The sequence below is a fragment of the Dromiciops gliroides genome, chromosome 3 (assembly GCF_019393635.1).
Source record: "Dromiciops gliroides isolate mDroGli1 chromosome 3, mDroGli1.pri, whole genome shotgun sequence".
Lineage (NCBI taxonomy): Eukaryota > Metazoa > Chordata > Mammalia > Microbiotheria > Microbiotheriidae > Dromiciops > Dromiciops gliroides.
Window position 1 is genome coordinate 542,667,608 of NC_057863.1, and position 25,971 is coordinate 542,693,578.

General features: G+C 47.0%; 1 protein-coding gene across 1 annotated transcript in view; it reads right to left on the reverse strand.

Annotated features, from left to right (window-relative positions):
- Window positions 1-14,901, reverse strand: part of PDE2A (phosphodiesterase 2A) — a 178,529-nt gene extending 163,628 nt beyond the window's left edge. Inside the window, exon 1 of the mRNA XM_043992733.1 lies at window positions 14,828-14,901. Within this exon, the coding sequence (XP_043848668.1) occupies window positions 14,828-14,901 (74 nt within the window). The remainder of the gene's footprint in view (window positions 1-14,827) is intronic.
- Between the last annotated feature and the right edge of the window lie 11,070 nt (window positions 14,902-25,971).

Consider the following 25,971-nt stretch of genomic DNA (forward strand, 5'->3'; position numbering starts at 1 on the left):
CCTGAGGAGGATGGGGAGGGGGGGGTGCCACAGCTGACTTGGGAGCAAGACTCCCCACACCCCCACACCCCAGAGGCTGTCTTTCATGATGGGCAAAGCTCTCAGGAGAACTCAGCTGCCACAGCTGTCCCTTTGGGGGGGGGCACAAAGGGTGTTTCAGAGTCCACATTCCAGATCCAAAGGCCAGAGCTCAGGGCAGAGCTAATTTGCATCTGTTTTCCATACATTTGCATGTGTTTTCTTGAAATGGGCATGGGATTCTATATACACTTACCCTCCACATCTCCTCCATACATGCAATAAGCAGATATTACCACATTCCCTCTCTCCCCCGACCCTGCCACCACGTACCCAGTTCTCCGCCAGGCTCCATTTCCTGAGCCCCAGCCCTCCCTCTGCCTCAGTTGTGTGCCCTGACAGGATTGGGGGTAAAAGAAGAAAAAGACAAGCCTGCCACAGGGAGCTCCCCATATAATGGAGGGGACCTGAGACAGGAAGACAGAGAAATAAAACCATCTGAGGTGTAGTGGGCTGCACTTTGGAGTACAAACCAAAGGAGGAGGTCCTTAGAAACTATTACATCTAACTCCAAAGAGGAACCTGAGGCCTGGAGAAGAAAAAGAACTTCTCAAGGTCCCTCAGCCAGTGAGTAAGGACCAGATTCATAGACTCTCCTAAAAGACCATTTTCTCTAACCCTGCTCATCTTGTAGGGAAAGAAACTTGGTGTTCAAGAGTGTTTCAAGGGGGCAACTAGGTGGTACAGTGGATAGAACACCAGCCCTGGAGTCAGGAGTACCTGAGTTCAAATCCGACCTCAGATGCTTAACACTAGCTGTGTGACCCTGGGCAAGTCACTTAACCCCCATTGCCTCACAAAAAAAAAAAAGGTGTTTCAAGAGGAGGAAGAACTTGTCCAAAGCCACAGAGACAGAACTGAGGCTTTAACTTGGGAGTCAGGGATCCCGGGGTCAGGGTTCTCTCCCACTTACCACAAAGTGAAGAGCCAATGGAAGCAGGCCTTGAAAGGAAGGACACCCATCCCTCAAGGGGTGTTGACCCCAGAGAGGCAGCAGCAGAGGACTGCTCTCTTGGTCTAGGTCCCTGTGTCCAGGCAGCCAGGATGGTTTCTGTGCATTTCGGGCACTTTTGTGGGCATGGGGAGAAGCCACAGCTTCCTCCTGCCTGTACAATATGCCAGAACAAGAGGGAAGTTCCCCGCTCCCCCACTCCCCTGTTCTTCCTCTCCTCCTTATACCCTTTGCAAAGCCTAATGGAGTGAGACTCCTTCCTCCACAGAACAGAGACAGAGAAACCGGAGGAAGGTGAGCAGAGTCAAACAGAGACCGAGGCAGCAGAGTACCCTCCATTCCATGGAGTCAGAAGGATGGGATTTGGATCCAAGCTCCAAAACCTGCTACCTGTGCAGCTTTGGGCAAATCATTTAACCTCCCCAGCGTCAGTTTCTTCCTCTAGAAAATGAGGGTGTTGGAGCAGGCCCCACCTCTTTCTAAATCCTATTACCTGAGGAAGAAAGAGAGAGAGGAGAAAACGACTGAGACAGAAGACATCAGACAGGGAGACAGGGAAAAAGACAAATACATTAAAATAAATAAATAAAATAAAAAACAAGGGGCAGCTAGGTGGTGCAGTGGATAGAGCACCGGCCCTGGAGTCAGGAGTACCTGAGTTCAAATCCGGCCTCAGACACTTGACACTTACTAGCTGTGTGACCCTGGGCAAGTCACTTAACCCCAATTGCCTCACTTAAAAAAAAAAACATTAAAATAAAAAACAGAAGGACAAAGAGCTGATCAGCAAAGGGAGATCCTCCAAGAGCAGGAGAAAGAGAGACAGACAGAGAGACACAGAGAGACTGACTGACGGCCATGCACGGGGAGAGGGTTGTAAAGAAATTCCATCTCTCATCGTGTATTTTCTCCTTCCTCCATGAGTCTTCCTAAGGCTTCTTACTCCTTCTATATGGGGTCCCTAGGAGGTACGGGGACCACCTAGAGAATAAGAAGGGCCCTTCCAGACCCACCAACACATTGTCTTAGGCCTGGAAAGGACTAAGAACTCCTGGTATCTGTCCTCATGTCCTCTCTTCCCTTCCTATGGGAGGACTGCTGAAAAGTTGGGCCAGTGAAGAGAAGCTGACCTCAGCTGAAAGTGATGCCCCTTGCCCACCTGGGACCTTTTCCAGACTAAATGAGGCCGCCAGTGCCTACCGAACAAAAACAGAGAGGAGGGAAACAGAGACAGGAAAAGACTGAAAGAGACAAAGAAACAAAGGAAGATAGAAAGCCAGACATAGATGGGAAGAAAGATAGAAACAGAGACAGCAACAGATGGAGAGTCAGAGGAAGGTAGAGAAAGAGAGAGATAGGCACACAGATACATATATAGCTTGACTTTCTAGCTTCCCACTCCCTCTGGAGTCCCGATTTCCCCACCGATTCTTGCCTTCGGCCCCTCCTCTACCTTCAGATTCCTTGCTGGGGGCAGCAACCATGCCCCCCTTCCTTTGGACTTTGGACCTCTTCTCCTTTCTCCCCTTCTTTTCCACTGGGGGCTCAGTTGATTGGGGGGAAACCCAAAAGAAAAAAAACAGGAAAACAGTCTCCTCCTCTGAGGACCAACAGAGAGAATATCAGTGAAGTGCTTAGCACGGCACCTGGCACATGGCAGGTGCTTGGTAAAAGTCTATTCCTTCTCCCCCTTTCTCTTCCTCCTAAATCCTGCAATGATATTTAAATTGCTCAGTGACTGAGGTACCAGCACTGCCTAGCTCAGGCCTGGCCCTGGCTGAGAGAGGGCTTCAGTGGGCAGTCTCTTTTAGGCTCCTCAATTCCAGGGGGGCAAACTCAGCATGCCCAAATCTGAATTCATCAGCTTCTCCTTCCTCCTGTGGTTGTTCTGTCATGTCTGACTCTTCATGAGCCCACTTGGAGTTTTCTTGCCAAAGATATTGGAGTGGTTTGCCATGCATGTCCTTCTCCAGCTCATTTGACAAATGAGGAAACTGAGGCAGAGTTAAGTGACTTGCCCAGGGTCACACAGCTAGGAAGTGTCTGAGGCCACATTTGAACTTAGGGTGATGACTCTTCCTGACTCCAGGCCCAGCGCTCTATCCACTTTGCAAGCTAGCAGCCTTCTCCCTCCTCCTAGCTTACTTGTCAGTAAGAAACTGACTAGGGGTGGGGGGGGGGGTGAAGTGTAGGTAGGTGGCAAAGTAGATAAAGCACCAGCCCTGGATTCTGGAGGAAGGACCTGAGTTCAAATCTGGCCTCAGACACTTGACACTAGCTGTGTGACCTTGGGCAAGTCACTTAACCCTCATTGCCCCACCCGAAAAAAAAAGAAACTGACAAGGGGCACCACCATTCTCCCAGTTTCAGGGTTACCTTGACTCCTGCCTCTCCTTGCTCCCTTCACAACCAATCAGGTTTCACCAGTTCTGCTTTAGTAATGCCTCTGGAATCTAACCCCTCCTCTCCCCTGACACAGTCCCCACCCCATCTCCAGTGCTCATCACCTCTAGCCTGGATTATTGCTGAGGCTTCCTAACTGGTCTCCTTGCCTTCAGTCTCTTCAATGTCATCCTCTCCCACCTCAAAAACTTTTGGTGGCTCCCTATTACCTCTTTCTTTCTTTCTTTCTTTCTTTTTTTGCGGGGCAATGGGGGTTTTAGTGACTTGCCCAAGGTCACACAGCTAGTAAGTGTCAAGTGTCTGAGGCCAGATTTGAACTCAGGTACTCCTGAATCCAGGGCCGATGCTTTATCCACTGCGCCACCTAGCTGCCCCCCTATTACCTCTAAGACAGGTGTCCTTAATCTGGGGTCCATAGAAGAGGACTATGGATAGGTGGGGGTGGGGAATAACAAGTATTTGTTAAGCACCTACTATGTGCCAGGCACTGGGCCAAACACTCTACACTTATCTCATTTGGTCCTCATAATATTGTGAGATGGGTGCTATTATTATTCACAGTTGAGGAAGCTGAGGCAGACAGTGGTGAAATGACTTGCCCAGGGTCATACAGCTAGCAAGTATCTGAGGCTAAATTTGAGCCTGAGTCTTCTTGACTCCATGTTCACTATATCCACGAAGACTTGGATGGGGGAAGAGAGAAATCACATCTCTCTTTCAAAAAAATTGGTTTCCTTTGTATTCTTAATGCATTTTATTTTATTCAATTTAAAAATATGATTCTAAGAAGGCTCCATGGGATCCCCCAGCCTACCAAAGGGGTACACAAAAAATTTAGAACCCATGATTTATGATCCGAAAAATAGAAATTCTTCCACCTAGCAATCGATGCCCTCCCTGATATAACCCCAACCTACCTTTCCCTCTATACTTCGGTACACTCATTCCCATGTTCAAGCCAAGCTATACTGCCTGCCTACTCGACCCAGGCTGCCCCTCACCAGGGATGCATTTCCATCTCATTTTTTGCTTGTTAAATCCTTTTCTTCCTTCCAGGCCCCCCCTAAGTAGGCCTCTTCTCTGAAGCCAGGAATAGATGATGGGTCAGAACCTTTCCGGGTCTAAATCTGTGATACGCGCGTGAGCGCACACACACACACACACACACACACACACACACACACACACAGCATGATAAATTGGATGACAGACTCATAACTGGAAGGGACATCAGAGGCCATGTAGCCCAATGCCCTCATTTTACAGGTGAGGAAACTGAGGTAAGTCCAGACATGTTAAGTGACTTGCCTAAAGCCATACAAGTTGTAAGAAGACGAGCCAGGATTTGAACCCTCCAAATCCAGTGCTCTTCTGTGCACCTGTTATATTCTCCTAGTAGATTAAAAAGGCCAGAAGGGCAGGGGCCCTTCCCCGAGAGCGGAAGAGAACAGACATAGTGGCCTGAGGGCAAATGGGAGACCCAGATGAGGAACTATAGGAAACCGTCTGATTTAAAACATCTCCTCTGATCCTGACGTCCTCCTCTTGCCCTCCAAGACAAACTTGAGGAGATTCCGCCCCACCTCGGGCCCATTGTTACAGGCAGGAAGCACTTCCTGGTGCAGGGCTACAAAAAGAATTGGGAGAGCTCACTGGGACCTCAGGAGACCACAGGGTTCCAAATTCTAGTTCTGCTGTTTACTGGTCATGTGACATTAGTTTTCTCAACTCTCTGATTCCAAAAATGTAAGAACTCAGAACAGAACAAAGACCAGGCATGACTGCAGAGGACCAAGCTGACAGAAAGGTGATGGGCTAAATATACAGGAGACACACATTTGGGGGGGGGGCAGGGCAATGGGGGTTAAGTGACTTGCCCAGGGTCACACAGCTAGTAAGTGTCAAGTGTCTGAGGCCAGATTTGAACTCAGGTACTCCTGAATCCAGGGCTAGTGCTTTATCCACTGCACCACCTAGCTGCTCCCCCCCCCCCATACACATTTTTGGACATGGCCAATGTGGGAATTTGATTTGCATGACTATGCATATTTGTTACAAAGGTTGTTGGGATTTTTTTTCTTCTTTTTTGATAGGAGGGAAGAGAAAATAAATGAGGGGGGAGAGGGAGAAAAGTAAATGCTTATTACTTAAAAAAATAAAATAAAATTTAACTTTAAAAAGTTACCTCTGTGTATCTTATCACCGTCTATTAAACTGTAAGTTGCATGAGTGCAGGGATCATGCTTTATGAGGCAGGATGCTTTACTAATGTAAAAGTACTATTAGGAGACCCCCCCTGTTTTCCAGAGCTAAAGCCCAGCAAGTAAGATGTGCCCTGAGCTTGGCGTAGCAACAATCCTTTGTGCTCACCCTCTGGATGAACACTGCTGTAACTAAACCACAACCTTTACTCACTGTTGCTATTGGGACTCACTACTGTTGCTATTCTTCACTGTTTGACTCTTTGTCAAGGTTCAGCCACACCAAAGTGAGTTCCCACCCCCCACTAGGGTCAGGACCCTGGCACATGTCTTTGACTGACCTTCTTGCTTGTAAGCTATTTCCCTCACTTTGAAATTAAACTCTCCTGTCTCCAGCCTGCTCTGTTTGGCTCTGGCCATCCACAGGTTAGAGGCTGGTTCAGTCCAGCAGATACTAACTAGAAAGCTGAACTTGAGGTCAAGACCACCCTGATGTGAATCCTGCCTTAGATACTCATGGTGTGGTCCTAGGCAAGCCTCAACCTTTCTCATCTGTAGAATGGAGGTAACAAAAACATCTACCTTAATTAATGACCATTCCCTAATCCCCATGTGTTTTCTTTTTAAATTATTTATTTAGGGGCAGCTAGATGGTGCAGTGGATAAAGCACCAGCCCTGGATTCAGGAGTACCTGAGTTCAAATCCAGCCTCAGACACTTAACACTTACTAGCTGTGTGACCCTGGGCAAGTCACTTAACCCCAGTTGCCTCACCAAAAAAATAAATAAATAAATAGTTTGTTTAGTTAAATATTTCCCTATTACATGTAAAAAATCTTTTAATGTTCATTGTTTTAAAATTTGAGTTCCAGGGGGCAGCTAGGTGGCGCAGTGGATAAAACACCAGCCCTGGATTCAGGTGGACCTGAGTTCAAATCCAGCCTCAGACACTTGACATTCACTAGCTGTGTGACCTCAGGCAAGTCACTTAACCCCCACTGCCCCACAAAAACAAAACAAAACAACCACAAAAAACAAACAAACAAGTAGATATGGTCCAGCTTCCCAGCAGGGCCAGGTTCAAATAATGCAATAAAGTTTAAAAAAAAAATTTGAGTTCCAAATTGGCTTCCTCCCTCCCACCCCTCTTCCAGCTCTTGAGAAGACAAGCAATATGATATCAATTATACATGTGAAGTCATGCAAAACATATTTCCATATGAGCCGTGCTGCACAAAAAGAAAACACAAAAAAAGCAAGAAAATAGAGAAAGCATAAAAAGTATGCTTCACCCTGCACTCAGAGTTCATCAGTTCTCTCTCTGGAGGTGGGAGGCATTTTTCATCATGGGTCCTTTGGAATTACCTTGATTCCCATGTATTTTCAAAGGCAAGAACATAGGAACACAGAGAGAGTGCTGGAAGGGATGTCCAAGGCCATCTATCTAACACAACCCATTCACTTTACAAATGAGGAAAATGAGGCCCAAGGAGGTCAAGTGACTTGTGCCAAGTCCCACAGGTAGGCAACGTCAATGAGTGCTGCCCGTGCACCAGGCTGCCTCCCCTCCCAGGGTTGCAATGGGGATCAAAGGAGATCACGTCCACTGCTTTGGAAATGTTCAGGAGAGAGAGAGCGCGTGGCACAGTGATAACTAACTGCTAGATTTAGAATCAGACCACACAGTTTTAAGCTCTGGCACTACCAATCCCCACCTATAGGACCTTAGGCAAGTCATTTCAACACTCTGAGCCTCAGTTTCCTCATTTGCAAAATGTGGTGTTGGACTAGATGACCTCTGGGGTCCCCTGCAGCTCTGAATCCATGGTCCAAGAGGAGGGGTTGTTTTATTCTTTGTATCTGTATAGACCATGCCTGGCACTAAAGGAGACACAGGAAATGCTTGCCGATTGATTGGTTTGCTATTTAAAAGTCAATTATATTTAATTTTTCTCTTTCCCCTCCCCCAACACCAAGTACAGGATTATTTACACAGTAGGTGCCTAATGTTTGTTGAATGAATATTGAATGAAATGTGATTACTTAATAATCCTTCCCAAAACTCCTTTCTTTCTCTTTTTTTGGGGGGGAGTGGGGGAGGGTGGAAAGCAAAGGAAGCAAATGAAACATCAGCCTCCCTAGTTGTGGCCAGAAGGATGCCATTAACAAAATTTGCCACATTAGGCTACATCCCCAACCTCTTTTGTTGTTGTTTAGTCGTGTCTGACCCCTTTGGGGGTTTTCTTGGCAAAGGTACTGGAAGAGCTTGCCTTCTCCAGCTCATTTAACAGATGAGGAAACTGAAGCAAACAGGGTTAAGTGACTTGACCAGGGTCACACAGCTAGTAAAGTGACTTTGCATGCAGGTCCTCCTGACTCCAGGCCTGGTGCCCCCATCTACTGCCCTACCTGGCTGCCTTCCAATCCTGAAACTTGGCTCCCTATCTCCCCTTTCTATGCTCTTTCTATCCTGCTCTGTCTTTTCCTTCAGCTTAGGATCATAGAATCTAGAGCTGGAAGGAATCTTAGAGATGTCTAGTTCAACCTCCTCCTTTGACAGTCGAGGCTCAATGAAGATGAGTGATGCCAGTCCCAGAGCCAGCCACGCCCCTCCCTTGGTCTGCAAAAGAAAAGCAAAATGCCTTGGACTGCCACTGGAGACCCTGAGACTCCTCTCTCCATCACTGAGAGACAGCAGATACTTGCTGGATAAAACAATGGACTTGGACTTAGACATAGATTCGAATCCAACTTCAGGCACTTACTAGCTGGATAACCATGAGCAAATCACTGTCTCAGTTTCCCTCTCTACAAAATGAGGGGTTTGGATTCAATGACTTCTAAGTTCCCTTTTAGCTCTCCAATCCAATGATCTCTCCCTACTGACTCCAGAAGCATGGGATAGAGGGCTGAGTTGGGAGTCAAATGGTCTGAGTTCAAATACTGACTCTCCTTCTTACTACCTAACTATATGACCCTAAATAAGTCACTGCAAATCTTTTTGGCCTCGGTTTCTTTCTCTGCAAATCCATGAGCTTTGCCCAGAGAGTTTCACACTTGAGTCCTGCCTGTCCTATTCTCTGATAGCTTCCCGTATGCTCATCTCACCTCCCTGGTCAGACAGGGCACACACAGAAGACAAAGCCTGGGTCTTCTCCTCTTCGCCGACCTCAGTCCATATTGATAACTGGACGCTTGTCCATTGTAGTATTAAAACAACCAAGGGAATGAGGCGATTATGTGCTTAGAAATTCCCAAAGTGAGTCCCACTCCAATCTTCTGCCTTTAATCTAGGTGGAGGGTCTAGGGTAAGAAGACATGATCTCTAAAAACCTAGGCTTCAAGACCTACCTGTGGACCAAGCCCTCCAGATATCAATAAGGATGAAAAAGTATATACAGCCCTGGGAGGGTTGTGAGGGAGAGAGGAGCAAACAGGAGGAGGAGGAGGCCTGGCCCTTCAGGAGTTCCCAGGCTGAGGACAGGCTTGGAGAAAAACCAAGACCCAGACCTGTGAAGGACTCACAGTGACAGATTGGGGAGCCTCAAGAAAAGAGGGAATTAAAAAAAACAAACAAGAAAAGGGGGAATTTACCAGGATTTAGGGCTGTAAGGACCTTTAAAAATCATCTAATCCCAAATCCTTTATTTTTTTCTATTTCTTTTCCATTTTTTATTCAATTTTCTTTTTTATTGTGAACTCAATTATCAACAAATAGAGTCCAAAAAAAAAACCCCAAAAACAGAAAAAGATCAAGAGGCTCGTAAAAGAAAGTATGAATTTGTTATGTACAATTGGCTTTTAAGCAGTATTGTGGAGGTGGCACAGTGGATAAAGCAATGGCCCTAGATTCAGGAGGACCTGAGTTCAAATCCGGCCTCAGACACTTGACACTTACTAGCTGTGTGACCCTGGGCAAGTCACTTAACCCTTATTGCTCCACAAAAAAAGGATGTGTATGTATTCTAGTATATCTATCTAAATATCAACAGGGTAATGATATATTTAAGCCCCCTAACTCTTTTGTTTCCTTCTGTGAAATTTGTAAATGTTTTACTGATGTTCCATACATAGGGAAACTGAGGCTCAGAGGGGCTTACCTAAGATCACACAGAAAGTCAGTGACAGAGCCTGGAATAAAAACAAGTCTCCTGGCTGTCTCCTCTAAAGGAACTCAGAGAAGCTTGACCTTGGGCTGGGAGGTCAGGGCAGGCTTCCTGGAGGAAGTAGGGCTTAAGGCAGGGCCTGAAAATACATGAGTTGGAGAGGCAAGAAGCAAAGGAGGGAGGGAAGAGCAGAGGCAAGAGCCTGGGGTCACACCTAAGTGGGGGCACACCCGGCTAAAACCCAGTGACTGACTGAAGTAAAGGTGGGGGGAGAGGTAGAGGGGGAAAATCCCCAGGCCATTAATGAAGGCAGGGCCTTAGCTGAGAGCTCCTTGTCCCCTCTTTCCTCCTATCCCTGCCTACCCCCTCCACCCACCCCCTAGCCTGGCTACAGCCCAGCCAAGCCATCAGTAAGCCCACGGGGACTCAGACAGGGAGTGGGAAGGAAGGAAGAGGGGCAGAGAGGGGCTAGCAGAGGGGTGGGGAGGGGAAGGATGTAGGAGGGGGTGTGTAACCTTTGTGGTGCCGGTACAGGAGAGGGAAGCCGATATTACTGCGCCACTCCCTGCAGCCTCACCCCTCCCCAGCCTACCCCCATCTGGGGAGATGCCTCAATGCCTGTCAGCAGGGGGCCCAGGCCTGGGCTGGGCTGAGGGGAGGGAAGGGCATGAAATAAAGGAGCCCTTACCCTTTTACCAAAGGAACTGAGGGCTCCAAGGAGGGAGCGATACCTACTCTCAGGAAGCATGTGTTCTGAATGGGGAAACAGGACTTTTGCCTACAGGAAGTGCCTCTGTCTGAATGGGGAAGCAGGTCAGCCCTTTGCTGGATGCCTTGCCCTTGAACATCCCTCGAGCTCTGAACACCAACCATGGACATCTCTAAAGTCATTTGCTCCTCCAACTGACTCCCCGGTCAGTGGGAAACCTTCCTGCTGTCCCTATCCCCTTGGCATATGGACCTGGGCTCTTTCCCTGACTCTTCCCTCCCCCGTTCCAAATCCTGTTCCTTCTCCCTAACCAGTGTCTCTGTATTCACTGTCTTCCTCTCTCCATTTCCAAGGTCCAGGATGAAAACCTTTATTCTCTTGGCCAGATCATTGCAAAAACCTTCCCCTCCAGTCTCTCTCCTCCCATCTCTCCTACACAAAGGGACACAGTCACTTTGCTTCAGTCCACATTTGAACATGCCCCTTCAGGAATTTTCCATGGCTCCCCATGCCCACTAGAATTCCACACTTCTCAACCTAACATTCAAGGCTCTACAGGGTCTGCTTCAAGCTTACCTCTCCAATCAAATCCCACTGCTCCACCAGCCAACCCCCTTCCTTTCAAACCCCATGTACAGTCATCTCATCCCTACTTTGCTCCCACTGCCCCCTCTGCCTGCAATGCTCTTCCTAATCCCCCGTGCTACTTCAAATCCTACTCATCCTATCTTCCCAAAGTCTTCCCCATCCCCCCTCCACCAATGGGGAGACTCCATTCTCTTGAAAGTATAGCTGCTCTTAAATAATTTTATACATACATATGTATCCTGTTTCAATATGCCTTCAGGAATAATTATCTTGGGGGTGGAGAACACACATACAAACATTAATAATTAAACCCACAGGCCTAGAAGGGACCTTAGAACACAGAATGTCACATCAGACAATGAATCATAGGTAGACAGGTGGTACATTGTTTAAAGCACTAAACCTAGAGTCAGGAAGACCTGCATCTAAACCCAACCTCAGACACTAACTAGCTTTATAACCCTGGGCAAGTCACTTAACCTATTGGCCTCAGTGTCCTCATCTGTAAAATGGGGATTATAATAGCACCCACCTAACAGGGTGATTGTGAGGACCAAGTGTGGTATTTGCAAAGCTTTGCAAACCTTAAAGCCCTCTATGATGCCAACTATTATTATCATTAGTTAAACAATAGAATATTGAAGTTGAGGGAACTACAAAGACTATGGGGTCCAACTCCTTCATTTTAGAGAAGAAAAAAAAAAAAACCTGAAGCCAAGAGAGGAAAAATGACTTGGCTAAAGTCATATGGTAAGTGAGAGGCAGAACCAAAACTAGAAACCAGGCTTCCGGGGTCTAAGTCCAGAGACTTTTCCTCTTCACCATAATCAAGGAGAACTTCTCAGAAGATGTGGCATACCCTGAGAGGTGGTAAAGGAGAGGATCAGCAGGCCTCACGGCCAGACTAAACCTTCTATCTCCCCGTGAAGGCCCGTCCCGAGTCTCCATTAGAGTCTCTCCCTCTTTGGTCAAGCACTTCCCTCTGACCACCACATTCTTTTTTTTTTTTTAATTTTATTTTTTTTTAGTTAGGCAATTGGGGTTAAGTGACTTGCCCAGGGTCACACAGCCAGTAAGTGTTAAGTGTCTGAGGCCGAATTTGAACTCAGGTCCTTCTGACTCCAGGACCAGTGCTCTATCCACTGCGCCATCTAGCTGCCCCTGCCCACCACATTCTGAAAGGTCCATAAGATTTAGAGTTGGAATGGACTTTACAGGTCATCTAATCCACCCACCTCATTTTACAGATAAGGAAACTGAGGCCCACAAAATTAAAGCAGCTCAAGAAGGCACAAAATGCAAGACTAGGATTCAAAACCCATGAGTCCTAACTCCTTTTCCAATACACTACCCGGTATGCCCACATGAGAGTGTCCATTGTTGGGAGAGAGGCACATGGCTACCAAAGGATGGAAGCCATCCAGAAAGGCAATATATAGACAGAGAAAGGATCAGGGAGCTCTGGGGGACTTCAAAGTTTTGTTCCCAATCAACTAGAGGCCCATCACACCTCTGCTCAAAAAGACACTTCAGATATAAAGATCTGCATTCATATACACAGAGAGACACACTCACACAAGCATATATACACATTTATGCAGACACATTCACTTGTCTATAATCAAATGAGTTAGTATGTGAAGTGCTTTGCAAACCCTAAGACATTATAGAAATGCTAGCTATGTCTGCATAAAAACCTAAAATTCACACACAGATACTTACATGGTCATACAAAGGAGTTATCCAGTCTGTTAAGACCAAGAAAGGGCATTGAAGCAGAGCTCCTAATTTATGGAGAGAAGGCTCTTCTACACAGATAAACTCCCCTCCCCCACGCCCATTATCTATAGAGATATTCATCTCAGTTGGGTTGGGAATATATGTGTATATAAAATATGCACATTCATATGTGTGTGTTATCTGTACCAATGAGTAATATAAAAATATATGATCTACCTCTGGCTCTGACTTGCTATATGATCTTGGGCAAGTCCCTTCCTCTCTCTGGTCCTCGGTTTCCCCATCTGTAAAACTGATGGGGGAAAGAATTAGGTGATCTCCAAGGTCTATCCAAGTATACATTGGAGGATGTGTCTCTCAGATCATGGGTGTGGGGAGTGGGATTTGGGGGTGTACTTGTAGAAAGGAAGGTTCCCCCATCAATTAGGAGCTCTGCGGCAAACTAACAAAGCCAAGGAACAATCATCCTCTCCCTGTGCAGGTCTATATCTGTCTATGAATTATGGGTGTGCACAGACATGTGAATTTCTTGATCTATTGCGTATATATGTCTCTGTAGTGCATGTCTGTATCGACATAGACACACACATTCACACACAGAAAGAGGCACAGGTAAAATTGTGGGGACATAACTTCCCCTCCAAAACAGGTACACAGACCCAAAGCCCATAGACACATAGGCGCATACACATAATAAAGCACATGGACGTTCCTTTCACACAGGGGTCAGTGCACACACACAGACACCCACAATCTACAAACATACAGTCACACGCAGACAAAGTGTCACACATTCAGACATCCAAAATCATAGTCACACATACACGGGCTTACTTTCGAGGGCGCGCGCGCGCACACACACACACACACACACACACACACAAAGAAGCTCTGGGCACACACACCTACACACAGGAACAGTCTCCTAGCTCACACGTGGCCGCCCCCACCACCACAAGCTTCAATCTCAGCCACCCACTAACCCCCTCGCAGGCACAGGCAGACTCTGCTGCGATCCCACCTGCGGGGCGCCGCCTTCCTCCCTTTCTCTCCTTGTCTTCCCTCCTTGGCTCCTAGCCCCTCGCACGTGCCCGGCCCCCTCACACACGTGCGTGAACACACACGTGCACACACCGGGCTCTTCTCGCTCCCCCCACCCCACCCCCCGCCCCAGCCCCCTACTTTCCTCGATCTCGAAACCACTGGGAAAGGCCGGGCTATCCAGACCACCAGAGGGCCAGTCCTGAGCCCCTGGGGGTTTTCTCTCACCCCTACCCCTTCCCTTCCCTTCCCTTCCCCGCCCCCTACCCCCCCGCCCCCAGCCGGCCGCTAACCCCAGCCCCACCTGGCCTGGCTACTCCCAATCCCTCTCATTGTGCACCCGCAAAGCGTATGAGAGCAAGAAGGATTCAGTTATCCGTGGTTGGGGATTATCCGGCCCCAGAAGGAGGGGGTAGAATCTCCGCCTGGCTTCCTCCCTCCCTCCTCCCGGACCAGCCAGTAAAGTTGGCCAAAGTGGCTTCGGGCGCCCGCACATGCCCCTCCTGAGCTCTCGCCCCGGGCCACGCTGTGCCCCAGCCCCAGCCCGCAAGGCTGCCTGCATCTCCATCCTTCCTCGGCTTCTCTTCCGACCCATTCCCTTACCGCCCGCCTTGCACCCTACTCCCGGGACTCAGAGGCCCCCTCGCAACCTCCGCTGACACTCCCGGATCAGACCCCACCCCGCCCCCGTCTTTCGGGGCTTCGCCCTGGGGTTCTCCTACACTCCTGATCCGGCACCCCCCTCAGAGGGCCCCCTTACACCCACTCTAGACTCAACCCGGACCCCGAACTCTCCCAGCTCTGATATCCCCCCCCGCCCCTTACACACATACACACACACACATACATACATACACACACACACACACACACACACACACACATACCAGCTCCCACACCCAGATCCCTGGACCCTCCCCTCCCCCCTGGGCCGGCCCGACACTCGTGGCTCCCCCCGCCGCTGCCCACCCTGGCCACCCCTGTGCAGCCCCGGGCCGCGGACACTCACGGCTCGGGCTCCCCGGGCCGCGCCGGGCACTGCTGGCTCCGGCACAGGATGGAGTGGCCGCACGCCTGCCCCATCGCTCCTCATCCTCCGGCGCCCGGCCCGGCCCGGGCGGGGCCACTCAGCCCCAGGGGGGAGGGGCGGGGCCCGGAGGGGAAGGCAGGGGCGGGGCTGGAGGAGGGAAGGGAGGGAAGGGGAGGGGAGAGGAGAGGAGTGGAAGGCTGCAGGAGAGAAGAGAAGGGAAGGGAGAGGAAGGGGCTCGCCTCCCCTCCAGGAGCCCGGACCGGCGCGGCCCGAGTCCGCTCTGGTCGCCTTCTCCCGGCCTCTGCCGGACAGCGCTCGCTCGTTGGCTGGCTGCTCTCTGCTCCCTCGGCCTCCTTCCTCCGCGGCTTGCTCCGCTCAGCTCCCTGAGGGGACTCGGCTTAGCGAGGAGACGGATGCCGGAGCAGCTCTGATAATGCAGAGGGAGGGAAAAAGGGAGGGAGAAAAGGCCGGGAGAGAGGGAGAAAGAACCAGGAGAGAGAGAGGGAGAGGGAGAGAGGGGGAGAGAGGGAGAGAGGGGGAGAAAGGTGGGGGGGGGGAGAGAGAGAGAGAGAGAGAGAGAGAGAGAGAGAGAGAGAGAGAGAGAGAGAGAGAGAGATTTGGAATAGAGGGACAGAAAGACCTAGAGACAGAGGAGAGTGAGGGCAGGAAGAAAAAGAAATAAAGATGTCAGAGACAGAGACAAGGAGAGACAGAAAGACAGGATAGACAGAGAGAGAGCAGAGACACAGAATAGATTGTGTGTGTGTGTGTGTGTGTGTGTGTGAGAGAGAGAGAGAGAGAGAGAGAGAGAGAGAGAGAGCACCCTGATATAGAGACTTAGAGAACTCCCCCATGGCAGGGTTCTAGGGCTGTTGGGGAAAAAGGAAAGATTGGGAGTTGGGGGAGAGATGATGGTGAGAAATAAGTCAGGGACTTTTCCTGAATCCCAAGGGAGAGCCAGCCAAGAGGACAATCCACACACACACACACACACACACACACACACACACACACACACACACCTCTCCATGTGGAGTCTACATCAGCCCAGGCCTAGGAGGGGGGCTGGGCTCCTCTCAGGGAGCCTCACGAGGCACAGGCACACAGAACAATAAATGTGGCACAAAAACACAGGCAGGGTAAGTCAGAGGTTGGCAGCCTTTCAGAAGTGGCCAAGCAAATTGGCTGACCTATGTTCTTCTGGTTGGGGTGGGGGGGCGGGGAATGACGCCAAGGGTAGAGAAGGATGCTGGGGAAGTGGTACATAAAGGGAAGCTTCTCTCTGCTCCAAATGTGCTCCAAGACTTTCCTTTGGTTTCAGAAGCTCCTCTCCTAAAATGCAGATACCCTAAGGGCACTTTCCCATAGTCAGCTGAGGGCAAATCAAGGGATGGGTGTTTAGGACTCTTGGAAGGTGGAGCAAGTGTAAGGATTGGTGACTTGGATCAATGCCACTGAAGTGGCAGGGAGACAAATTGGGGCTCAATATAAGGGAAAACTTCTAACAAAGTTGTGCAACGCAGAAGGAGCTAAGTCAAGAGTTAGGTGAGTTTTAAAGCACTGAAAATCTTTGATGTGAAGGCCGGATAACCACTTGTTGGGCATTATGTTTCAAAGGGGATTTCTGCTCAAGGTACAGGATGGGGTGGGACAGTTAGGTGGCTCGGAGGATAGCACTGAGCCTAGAGTCAAGAAGACCTGAGTTCAAATTCAGCCTCGGATACAAGGCACTTAACCTCTGCTTGCCTTAATCTGGTGGAGAAGGAAATGGCAAACCTCTCCAGTATTTTTGCCAAGAAAACCTCATGGTATGGTTCACAGGGTCACAAAGGGTCAGACATGACTGAACAACAACAGGATGGAATAACTGCTCTCTGGGATCCTATCCAGCTCTGAAATTCTACAATTCTAATATTTTCTACCTTGCATCTACTTGATCCCAAATCTCCCCTCTCCACTCGTCTCATCAGACTTCTTGGGGTTTTGTTGTTGTTGTTGTTGGGTTGTTGGGGGTTTTTTTTGGGGGGGGCAATGAGGGTTAAGTGACTTACCCAGGGTCACACAGCTAGTAAGTGTCAAGTGTCTGAAACTGGATTTGAACTCAGGTCCTCCTGAATCCAAGGCCAGTGCTTTATCCACTGTGCCACCTAGCTGCCCAGACTTCTTATTCTACAACCATCATTTCAAAGTCAGAGGGGACCTTCAAAATTACCCAGTCCAACCCACTGATCTCCATGTGTATCTCTTTGTCCTTTTTCAGTCATAGTGTTGATCTTTCTGTCTATCTCAGTCTTACAGAACTGAACCAGCCTGACCCCAGCCTGAGCCCCAGACCTGGCATCATACTGGTCCCAGATCCATAGTGAACTCTGACCTCCAACCCCAGGCTGAGCCCCAACCCTGTCTCCAGCCTAATTCTAGGTTGAACCTTTGACTCCAGTCCCAGTTACACCTGAACTCATGGACAGACACACACACACACACACACACACACACACACACACACCCTATCCTTGAAGGCCTCTCCTATTTTCTTGGTTTTACATGCTGTATATGTACTGTGGTGAGTCTCCCATCATTAGTGATCTTCATGCAGAAAATGGATGACCATCCAGCGGCATGTAAGCTCATTGAAGCCAGGGGTTATTTCATTTTCTTCTCTAAATCGTTGGCACCTAGCACAATTCCTTGTTGAGCTGACTCGCTGAAGATTTCGTAGAGCGGGGGTTTATTCAGGTACAGGTTGGGTTAGATGCCTCTGAGGTCTCTTCCAGGTTAGACATTCTATGAAGTCTCTGCATGTCTCTGGGCCTCAGTTTTCATCTCTATGAAATGGGGTAATTATCATTGCACTCCCACCCACACAGAGTTGTTGTAAAGGAAATGCTTTATTGTATTTCTCTGTTCACAAAATGTACCAAATCTCTGCTCCCCAATTTTGTAGCCCTAATGGTGAACACTCTACCCCAAAGAATGCTTTCCTTCTGACTCAGGCATTCTGGGTCTGACAGTGGGGAAGCCTGGGTTTATCCAGGAAGGAGGTTCTAGAGATAGACCTGGCTGATTTCATAAAATCACAGATCCTCAAACTGAAAATAGTATTTAGGGTACAGCAGAAAGACTGCTGGACATAAAGTCAAGGAAAGACATGAGTTCAAATCGTACCTTTGACATTTACTAACTGTGTGACCTGGGCCAGTCCCTCTGAATTTTAGGTTTTGCATCTACAAAATGAGGTAATAATTAAACTTCTATGTTGTGAAATTCAAATGAATAAAGTCCTACTTAAAGTCATTTACAAACCTTACAATCCTATAAAAAATAACATTATTGTTATTATCTAGTTCAACCCATCCCTGATCAAGAATGCTTTAAGCATGCAGCTTCTGCTTAAATGTCTTTAGTAATGGAGAAGAACTCACTGCCTTCCAAGACAGCCCATTAAGACTTGGCAGCTAGGTGGTAAAGTAGAGTACTGGCCCTAGAGTCAGGAGAATCTGAGTTCAAATCTGACCTCAGACATTTAACACACTTACTATCTGTGTGACCCTGGGTGAGTCATTTAACCCTGACTGCCTCCAAAAAAAAAAAAAAGACTTGGGAAAGCTCTAATTGTTATAAAAATTGTCCTTATATTGAGCCTAAATCAACCTCGGCCTCTCTCACCCCTAGTTCTGACCTCTACATGGATGGAGTCAATCAGCCCTTCAAACTCTTGAAGACAGCCATCATGTCCTTCTTTTCTGCAAATTAAAGAGTGCCAGGACTTACAGTGAATCTTCCTAGGACTTGATTTCAGGTCTGCTTACTATACTAGTTATTTTCCACTAAATGAGCACCAGCTTATTAATGTCCTTCCTAAAATGTGGTGCCCAGAACAGAACCCAATACTCTAGATGCCATCTGAGCAGAGCAGAAGACAGTGGTACAGTCAGAAAATATGTCGAATGTTATGTTTCTGTAAATACAGAATGAGGTTCAGAGGGAAGGGTTATATTCATTCCAGTTCCTCCTTGGAACACAAACCCAATTCTGAGACATAAGGAAGAAGATCTGAGAATTGGAGGAAATAAAAAGAGAAAAAGCACTTGGCAGTGCCGATGAGAGGGAGTGAGGTCATCGCTAAGCCAGAATTTCCCCTTTGTTGTTGTTGTTTAGTCATGTCCCGACTCTCCATGACCCCATTTGGGGTTTTCTTGGCAAAAATACTGGAGGGGTCTGCCATTTCCTTCTCCACCTCATTTTACAGTTGAGGACATTGAGGCAAACAGGGTTAAATCACTTGCCCAGAGTCACACAGCTAGTAAGTGTCTAAGGCAGGATTTGAACTCATGAAGACAAGCCTTCCTGATTCTAAGCCCAATTCTCTATCCACTTTGCCATCTGGCTGCTTAGAACTTCCCAGGCTATAATAATAAAGTGAATCACCCCCAGGTCCTTTCTTCAAACCTAGGACTGCCCAATTTCTGGGTTACAAGTTTTGTGGACTAGAGTTCAAGTAGTTCGGGGGGATAGCTGGGGCCAGTCCCAACCTTAATTAGCCTTATAACCTTGGAAAAGTCTCCTCCCATATGCCTTTTTTCTGGCTTATGTAATAATGCAAATATCACACTTTTCATCCCCACTGAGTTACAGGCATACACACACACACACACATACACCACCTTCAGAGGAGGATGAGAACTGGGGCAGAGAGCCCTCTGAATTGGAGACACCAGGAGATTGAATGAGGCAGCCCTAGATAATAGAACAAGCACTGAACTGAGAGGCAGAGACCTGGGTTCTGGCCAAGCTTTGTCCCTTCCTACCTCTCTGGCCTTGTTTCCTCTGTCTAAAACGAGGGGTAGAGCACTGGCCCTGGAGTCAGGAGGACCTGAGTTCAAATCCAGCCTCAGACACTTGACAACTTATTAGCTGTGTGACCCTGGGCAAGTCACTTAACCCCAATTGCCTCACCAAAAACAAAAAACAAATAAAATGAGGGATTTGGAAAAGATGGGAACTATTGGTTCTTGGCTTATTGAGGCTAAGATCAAGAGTAAGAACATTCCCAGGTCCTATTACCAGCTAAGTTAAATGGAACCAGCCACAGCCAGATGGAACCTTGGTGTAGACTGCTTTCCCAGTAAACCAGCCTGTTTGCTCCAGGAAGCCAGGGCAATAAGCTGCTCCTAGCATCTGACTACCCCCCTCCAAAGTGAAAGATTGCCCTAGGCTTACTGGACCTCTCTCCCCAAAGGGTCCCCCCAGAGAACTTCCTAAGCAGGTGAGCTAGAGGGGAAGGTAGAGCAATGAGGAGAGGAAGATGAAAGAAGAGCAGGAACAAAGACCTACCCGGGCCTTGCCCACCGGGGCTCCAGTCTGACTCTCTCACTAGAAGACCAGGAAGAAAAGGACAAAAAGAAGAAACTAAGGACATTCTCTACCTAGTGGGACATTTAACAAATCAATTCCCCTCCTTAAAACTCCATTTCTTTATAAAATGGGCAAGGTGAACTGGATGAATTCTAAGGTCCCTCCCAACGCTAAATTCTATGAACCAGAGGAGTGGAGAATGAGAAGCTACAAAGAGAGAGGACAGGAAGTCAGACAGAATGGGATCTTCTCTCCTCTAGATAGTTCCATATCCTTGTGTGGTCCCTCATCCTTCTTCATCACCCTACCACTCTCTCCAAGGGCAGCTAGGTGGTGCAGTGGATAGAGTGCTGGTCCTGGAGTCAGTGCTGAATTCAAATTTGACCTCAGACACTTGACTTAACCCAATTGCTTCAAAGTCTGGGTCCATCTCCAATCATCCTGATGTATATCTCACCACTGGACCCGGATGGCTTTGGAGGAGAAAGTGAGATGAGTGTCTTTGCACAGTGCTCTCTCATTTAAATCCAATTCACTGCAAGTCATGCCATCACCTCCCAATGTCATGCTCCTCTTCTAGAACAAAGGACAAACAACAACAATCACTCTCTCCATTCTCTGAGAGTTGGAGGGGGAGGTTATACCCTGAGCTAAAGACCTGTCTGAAGACAAAACCATCACCCACCATGCCCTAGAAATGAACTTGGAAGGAACCCTTTAAGGAACTTGTCTTCTCCAGATCTCTGCCTCAGAGCTGGGTGATCTGTGGCCCTAGATTAGCTTTTCACTCTTACTCATTCCCTTCCAGGGTCTGACAACCTTCCTTGGTATTAAACCCCCCTTCCACCCAATTTCAGTCCTCCATGCTGCATTGAAGTCAATCTCTTACTCTTTCTTCCAATGAGAGGAATTAGTTTGAAAATATCTGAAGCTCCTCAAATATGCTTACTGAGTTACTCTGAAGTCTCCCCTCTCTGGACTGAATTGGATCTGGTCAGGGTCCCAAAATCTTTCAGAAAGAGACACTAGAGTCCATCTAGTACAACCCTTTCATTTTACAAATGAGGAAACCAGGGTAGCTAGGTGGCACAATGGATAAAGCACCAGCCCTGGATTCAGGAAGACCTGAGTTCAAATTCGGTCTCAGACACTTGACTCTCACTAGCTGTGTGACCCTGGGCAAGTCACTTAACCCTCATTGCCCTACAAAAACAAAACAAAACAAAAATGAGGAAAACAATCTCATTTACTACTTGTCTGACACTAGGCAAGTCCCTTAACCTCTGCTTAAGTTTCCTCATCTGTAAAATGGAGATAATTATAGCACCAGGATTATTGTGAAGATAAATGAGATATTTGTAAAGCCTATAGCATGGGGCAGCTAGGTGGCACAGTGGATAAAGCACCGGCCCTGGATTCAGGAAGACCTGAGTTCAAATTCAGTCTCAGACACTTGACACTTACTAGCTGTGCGACCCTGGGCAAGTCACTTAACCCCTGTTGTCCCACAAAAAAAAAAGAAAAAGTAAAGCATATATAATAGTGCCTGGAACATAGTAGACACTTAATAAATGCTTGTTTTCTTCCTTCTTTTCCAAAGAAGTTAAACAATCTGCCTAAGATTCTACAGATTATTAAGTGTGGTTGGTAGGATTTGAACCTGGATCTTCTGATTTCAGAGGGAGGGCTCTTCCCACTATACTACACTGCCCCCCCTTTACCTGAGCAGGAATTCCCTCTATGTCACATGGAGCCTTTGCCTAAAGACCTCCAGTGAGCAGGAACCTAGTATAGCCATTGTATTTTTGGATAGCTCTCATTATTAGGACATTTTCCTCAGCATTAAGCTTAAATTCGCTTCTTTGCAATTTCCATCCATTGCTGCCCTCTGGGGCCAGGCAGAACAAGCCTAATCCCTCTTCACCATGACAGTACTTCAAATACTTGAAGACAGTTGTGGTGTTCCCCCTGTCTTGAATTCTGCAGATGAAACGTCGCCTGTTCCTTCAACTGAAGAAACTTTGCCTACTGAGACTGCAGTATAACTTTGGGTCTCCCTCTCATCCCTAGGTCTTTTCTGAGGGTAGGAGTTATGCATCCCCCTCCCTCAAAGCAGGAGTTCCCTAATACCTGGAGTTAGGTCCTATGCTCCCTCCCCCTTCCCATCTCCCCTTAAATACAATGTCCAGCCAAGGATCCTCACTGCTCTCCCCCTCCCCTTACCCTCACCAGTCTCTCAGGAGGGTCAAGATCGCAGCTGGGGCCTTGGGCAGCATGGGAATGTCACAGCTGTTCCAGATCATTAGCTCTGCCTCATTCATCCTCTTGCCCGCTCTGGGACTGTTCCCGCCTTGGCCTCGGAATCGATGTTCTGCCAATTACCTGCCCCAGGCCCCTGGGGAGCTCTGGTTCCTGCTCAGCCCTCACAGCCACAGTCCGGCAACTGACACTGGGAATAAAACAGAGTTCCCAATGTGAACCATTATACCAACTGTCATCACCCTCCTCATTAAGGTGCCACCCTCGAGGTCTTCCAACTTCTCTAGAGTTTTCCTAGGGAAGATGAAACATACTTCTCCTAGATCCAAAAGGGCAAAAATAGGACTTGAAGGCAAGGAAAAGAGTCTCAGACAGATGGTTCTGGGCTTAATATAAGGAAGAGCTGACTTCAGGATATGACAGAATTTCAGAGTTAGAAAGGGTCTAAGTGGCCATCTGACTGGTGGTGGTGGTGGTGGTGGTGGTATGTCGTTTCAGTCATGTCTGACTCTCCATGACTCCATTTGTGGTTTTCTAGCCAAAGATACTGGAATGGTTTACCATTTCCTTTTCCAGCTCATTTTACAAATGAGAAAACTGAGCCAGGGTTAAGTGACTTTCCCAGGGTCACACAGCTAGTAAATTTCTAGTTAGATCCATATCCAAAAAAAAGAATTCCAGCTACAATACAACTAAAAAGTGATTATCCAGCCTTTGCTCAAAGTCCTTCAGGGAGGGAGAGCTCACCACCTCCTCAGGCAGCCCATTTCACTTGGTATGGCCTTAATTGTAAGGTTTTCCTTATACCAAGCCTAAATTCGCCTTTTTTTCACATGCATGTTTGCACTAAACAAATTGTTCATCCAGTTGTATTGGGGGGGGGCAATGAGGGTAAAGTGACTTGCCCAGGGTCACACAGCTAGTAAGTGTCAAGTGTCAGAGGCTGGATTTGAACTCAGGTCCTCCTGAATCCAGGGCCAATGCTTTATTCACTGTGCCACCTAGCATTTGCTTTTATTTTTTAAACCTTTCACCCATTATTCCTACTTATTCCCTCTTTGGGGCAAACAGTCTAATTTCTTTTCCACAGAACAACCTTTCACACTTGATGCCAGTCATCATACCCTACCCCTAACCTTCTCTTCTTCAGGTTATACCTTTCCCAGTTCCTCCTGCTGATTCTCATATAGCATGGACTTGACAACCTTCACCAGCCTGGTTGCCTCCTCTGACTGATTTTCAGCTTATCAATATCCTTCCTTAAATGTGGTGTCCTGACCTAACACATGTAACTGGCATCTAATTATATCACTTATCCCTCTCCACTTCAGTCCCTGCCCTCCCTGCCAAGTACTCCCAAGGCTTGGTGCGGTGGTTGTTTGGGGAACAGAAGAAGGAATAATAAGAATATTGATGATTATCACCATGCTTTTCCCATTCACTGAATAAACTCAGAGGATAGAGCAGTGATGAAACCCATACATGGGCATGATTCTGGGTGAGATGCTTGGTGGTTTTTTTCCTGGTAATTGTCCTTGAGAATGGAACTTAATGGGAAACAGTTGATTTGAGGAAGGAATTCCAGAATGGACTAAAGAATAATACTCAGCAAAGGCCAGATGACCACTTTGGGTGACGTTGTAAGGCATGTTCCTATTCAGGTAGGGATTAGGCTAGATGCCCTGATGGCCCCTTCATCTTAGGTATTCTATGGCATTCCTCGGTAGAGAGACATTGCAGCCTAATGGGAAGCATGCTTAACTTTGAGTCAAGAGAACAGAGTCCAAGTGCTTTGGGCAAAATATGTCCCTATTGCCTTTAATTGTTTTTAAATTTTTTGTGGGGGCAATGAAGGTTAAGTGACATGCCCAGGGTCACACAGCTGGTAAGTGTCAAGTATCTGAGGCCTGACTTGAACTCAGGTTCTCCTGAATCCAGTGCCAGTGCTTTATCCACCTAGCTGCCCCAACCCCATTTCCTTTAAATAAAGTTCAAAGTCCTTAGCCCGGCATTCAAAGTCCTTCATGATTCAGTCTCACCCTACCTTTCCTCCTCTATCTGCTACTTACTGGTTGGGTGATCTTGGGCAGACATTTCATTTCACTGAAGTCTTAATTTTCCCATCTGTAAAATGGTCATCTGTAATCTGTAAATCTGTAAAAGAAAGACCCCTCAGACCCTCTTATCTAGGCCTTGAGTCAAGAAAGAGAAACTATGTTTGTGCCTGCTTAAAAATTAGATGATGAAGGCTTTCTCATGAGACATATTATTGCACGGTCTAGTTCCCCTCTTTCGTAAGCAGCCAATGTTGAAATGTATAACCAAAGTGTCTTAAGAAAATGTGTTTTCGGGCAGCTAGGTGGCGCAGTGAATAAAGCACTGACCTTGGATTCAGGAGGACCTGAGTTCAAATCCAGCCTCAGACACTTGACACTTACTAGCTGTGTGACCTTGGGCAAGTCACTTAACCCTCATTGCCCCACCAAAAAAAAAATTTTTTTTTAAAGAAAATGTGTTTTGTTGTTTGGTTTTTTATCTTGCCTTATGTGGAATATTGATTGTATCATCCTTTCTTGTCCAATCATTCCAAGTTGATTTATTTCTCCATTTTATGTATTATATTACATTAATTATATTATATTAGCTGTTAGGTGAGATAGTCTAATAGAGCCACTGGCCTGGAGTCTAGAACAAAGTTTCTTAAACTGTAGGTAGTGACCCCATATGGAGTTAAGTAACTAAATGTGGGAGGTTGCAAAAAAATTGGCAATGGTAAAAGATTATGTATACCTATTTTATATACCTATATACCCAGGGTGATATAAAAAATTTCTCAGGTGAAAAAGTAGAAAAAGTTTAAAAAGCCCTAGTCTAGAAGACCTGAGTTCAAATCTTTCCTTAGACACTTTCTAGCTGTATGACCCTAGGCAAGTTGACCTCAGTTTACTCAATTATAAGATGAGGATAATAATAGCACTTATCTTTCAGAGTTGTGAGGATTAAATGAGATAACATTTATAAAAGGTTTGGCACAGTTCCTGGCACATAGTTGGCACTGAATAAATGTTTTTTTTCCTTCCTTATGTTATATAACATGTCCCAAAAGTCTTAGTGCATGTAAGGTTTAATAATTTCAAGAGTGTAACATCTACACACTTATAGAAAACATTTGAAAGGTTAATTATTAAAATTTTGAACTTAAATTTGTGAATTTTTCATGTTTTTAAATTTTTTTACTGACTTTTTTCTTTCTTTTTTCTGTGGGGCAATGAGGGTTAAGTGACTTGCCCAGGGTCACACAGCTAGTAAGTGTCAAGTGTCTGAGTCCGGATTTGAACTCAGGTCCTCCTGAATCCAGAGCTGGTGCTTTATCCATTGTACCACCTAGTTGCCCTGTTTTTAAAAAAATTTTAATTACCCTCTACTATATGAAATATGCTAGAAGAAAATGGTGACATTGAATTATCAGAAAGCTCAATATTTTAAAATTTCAAATAATCAGCCTTTCA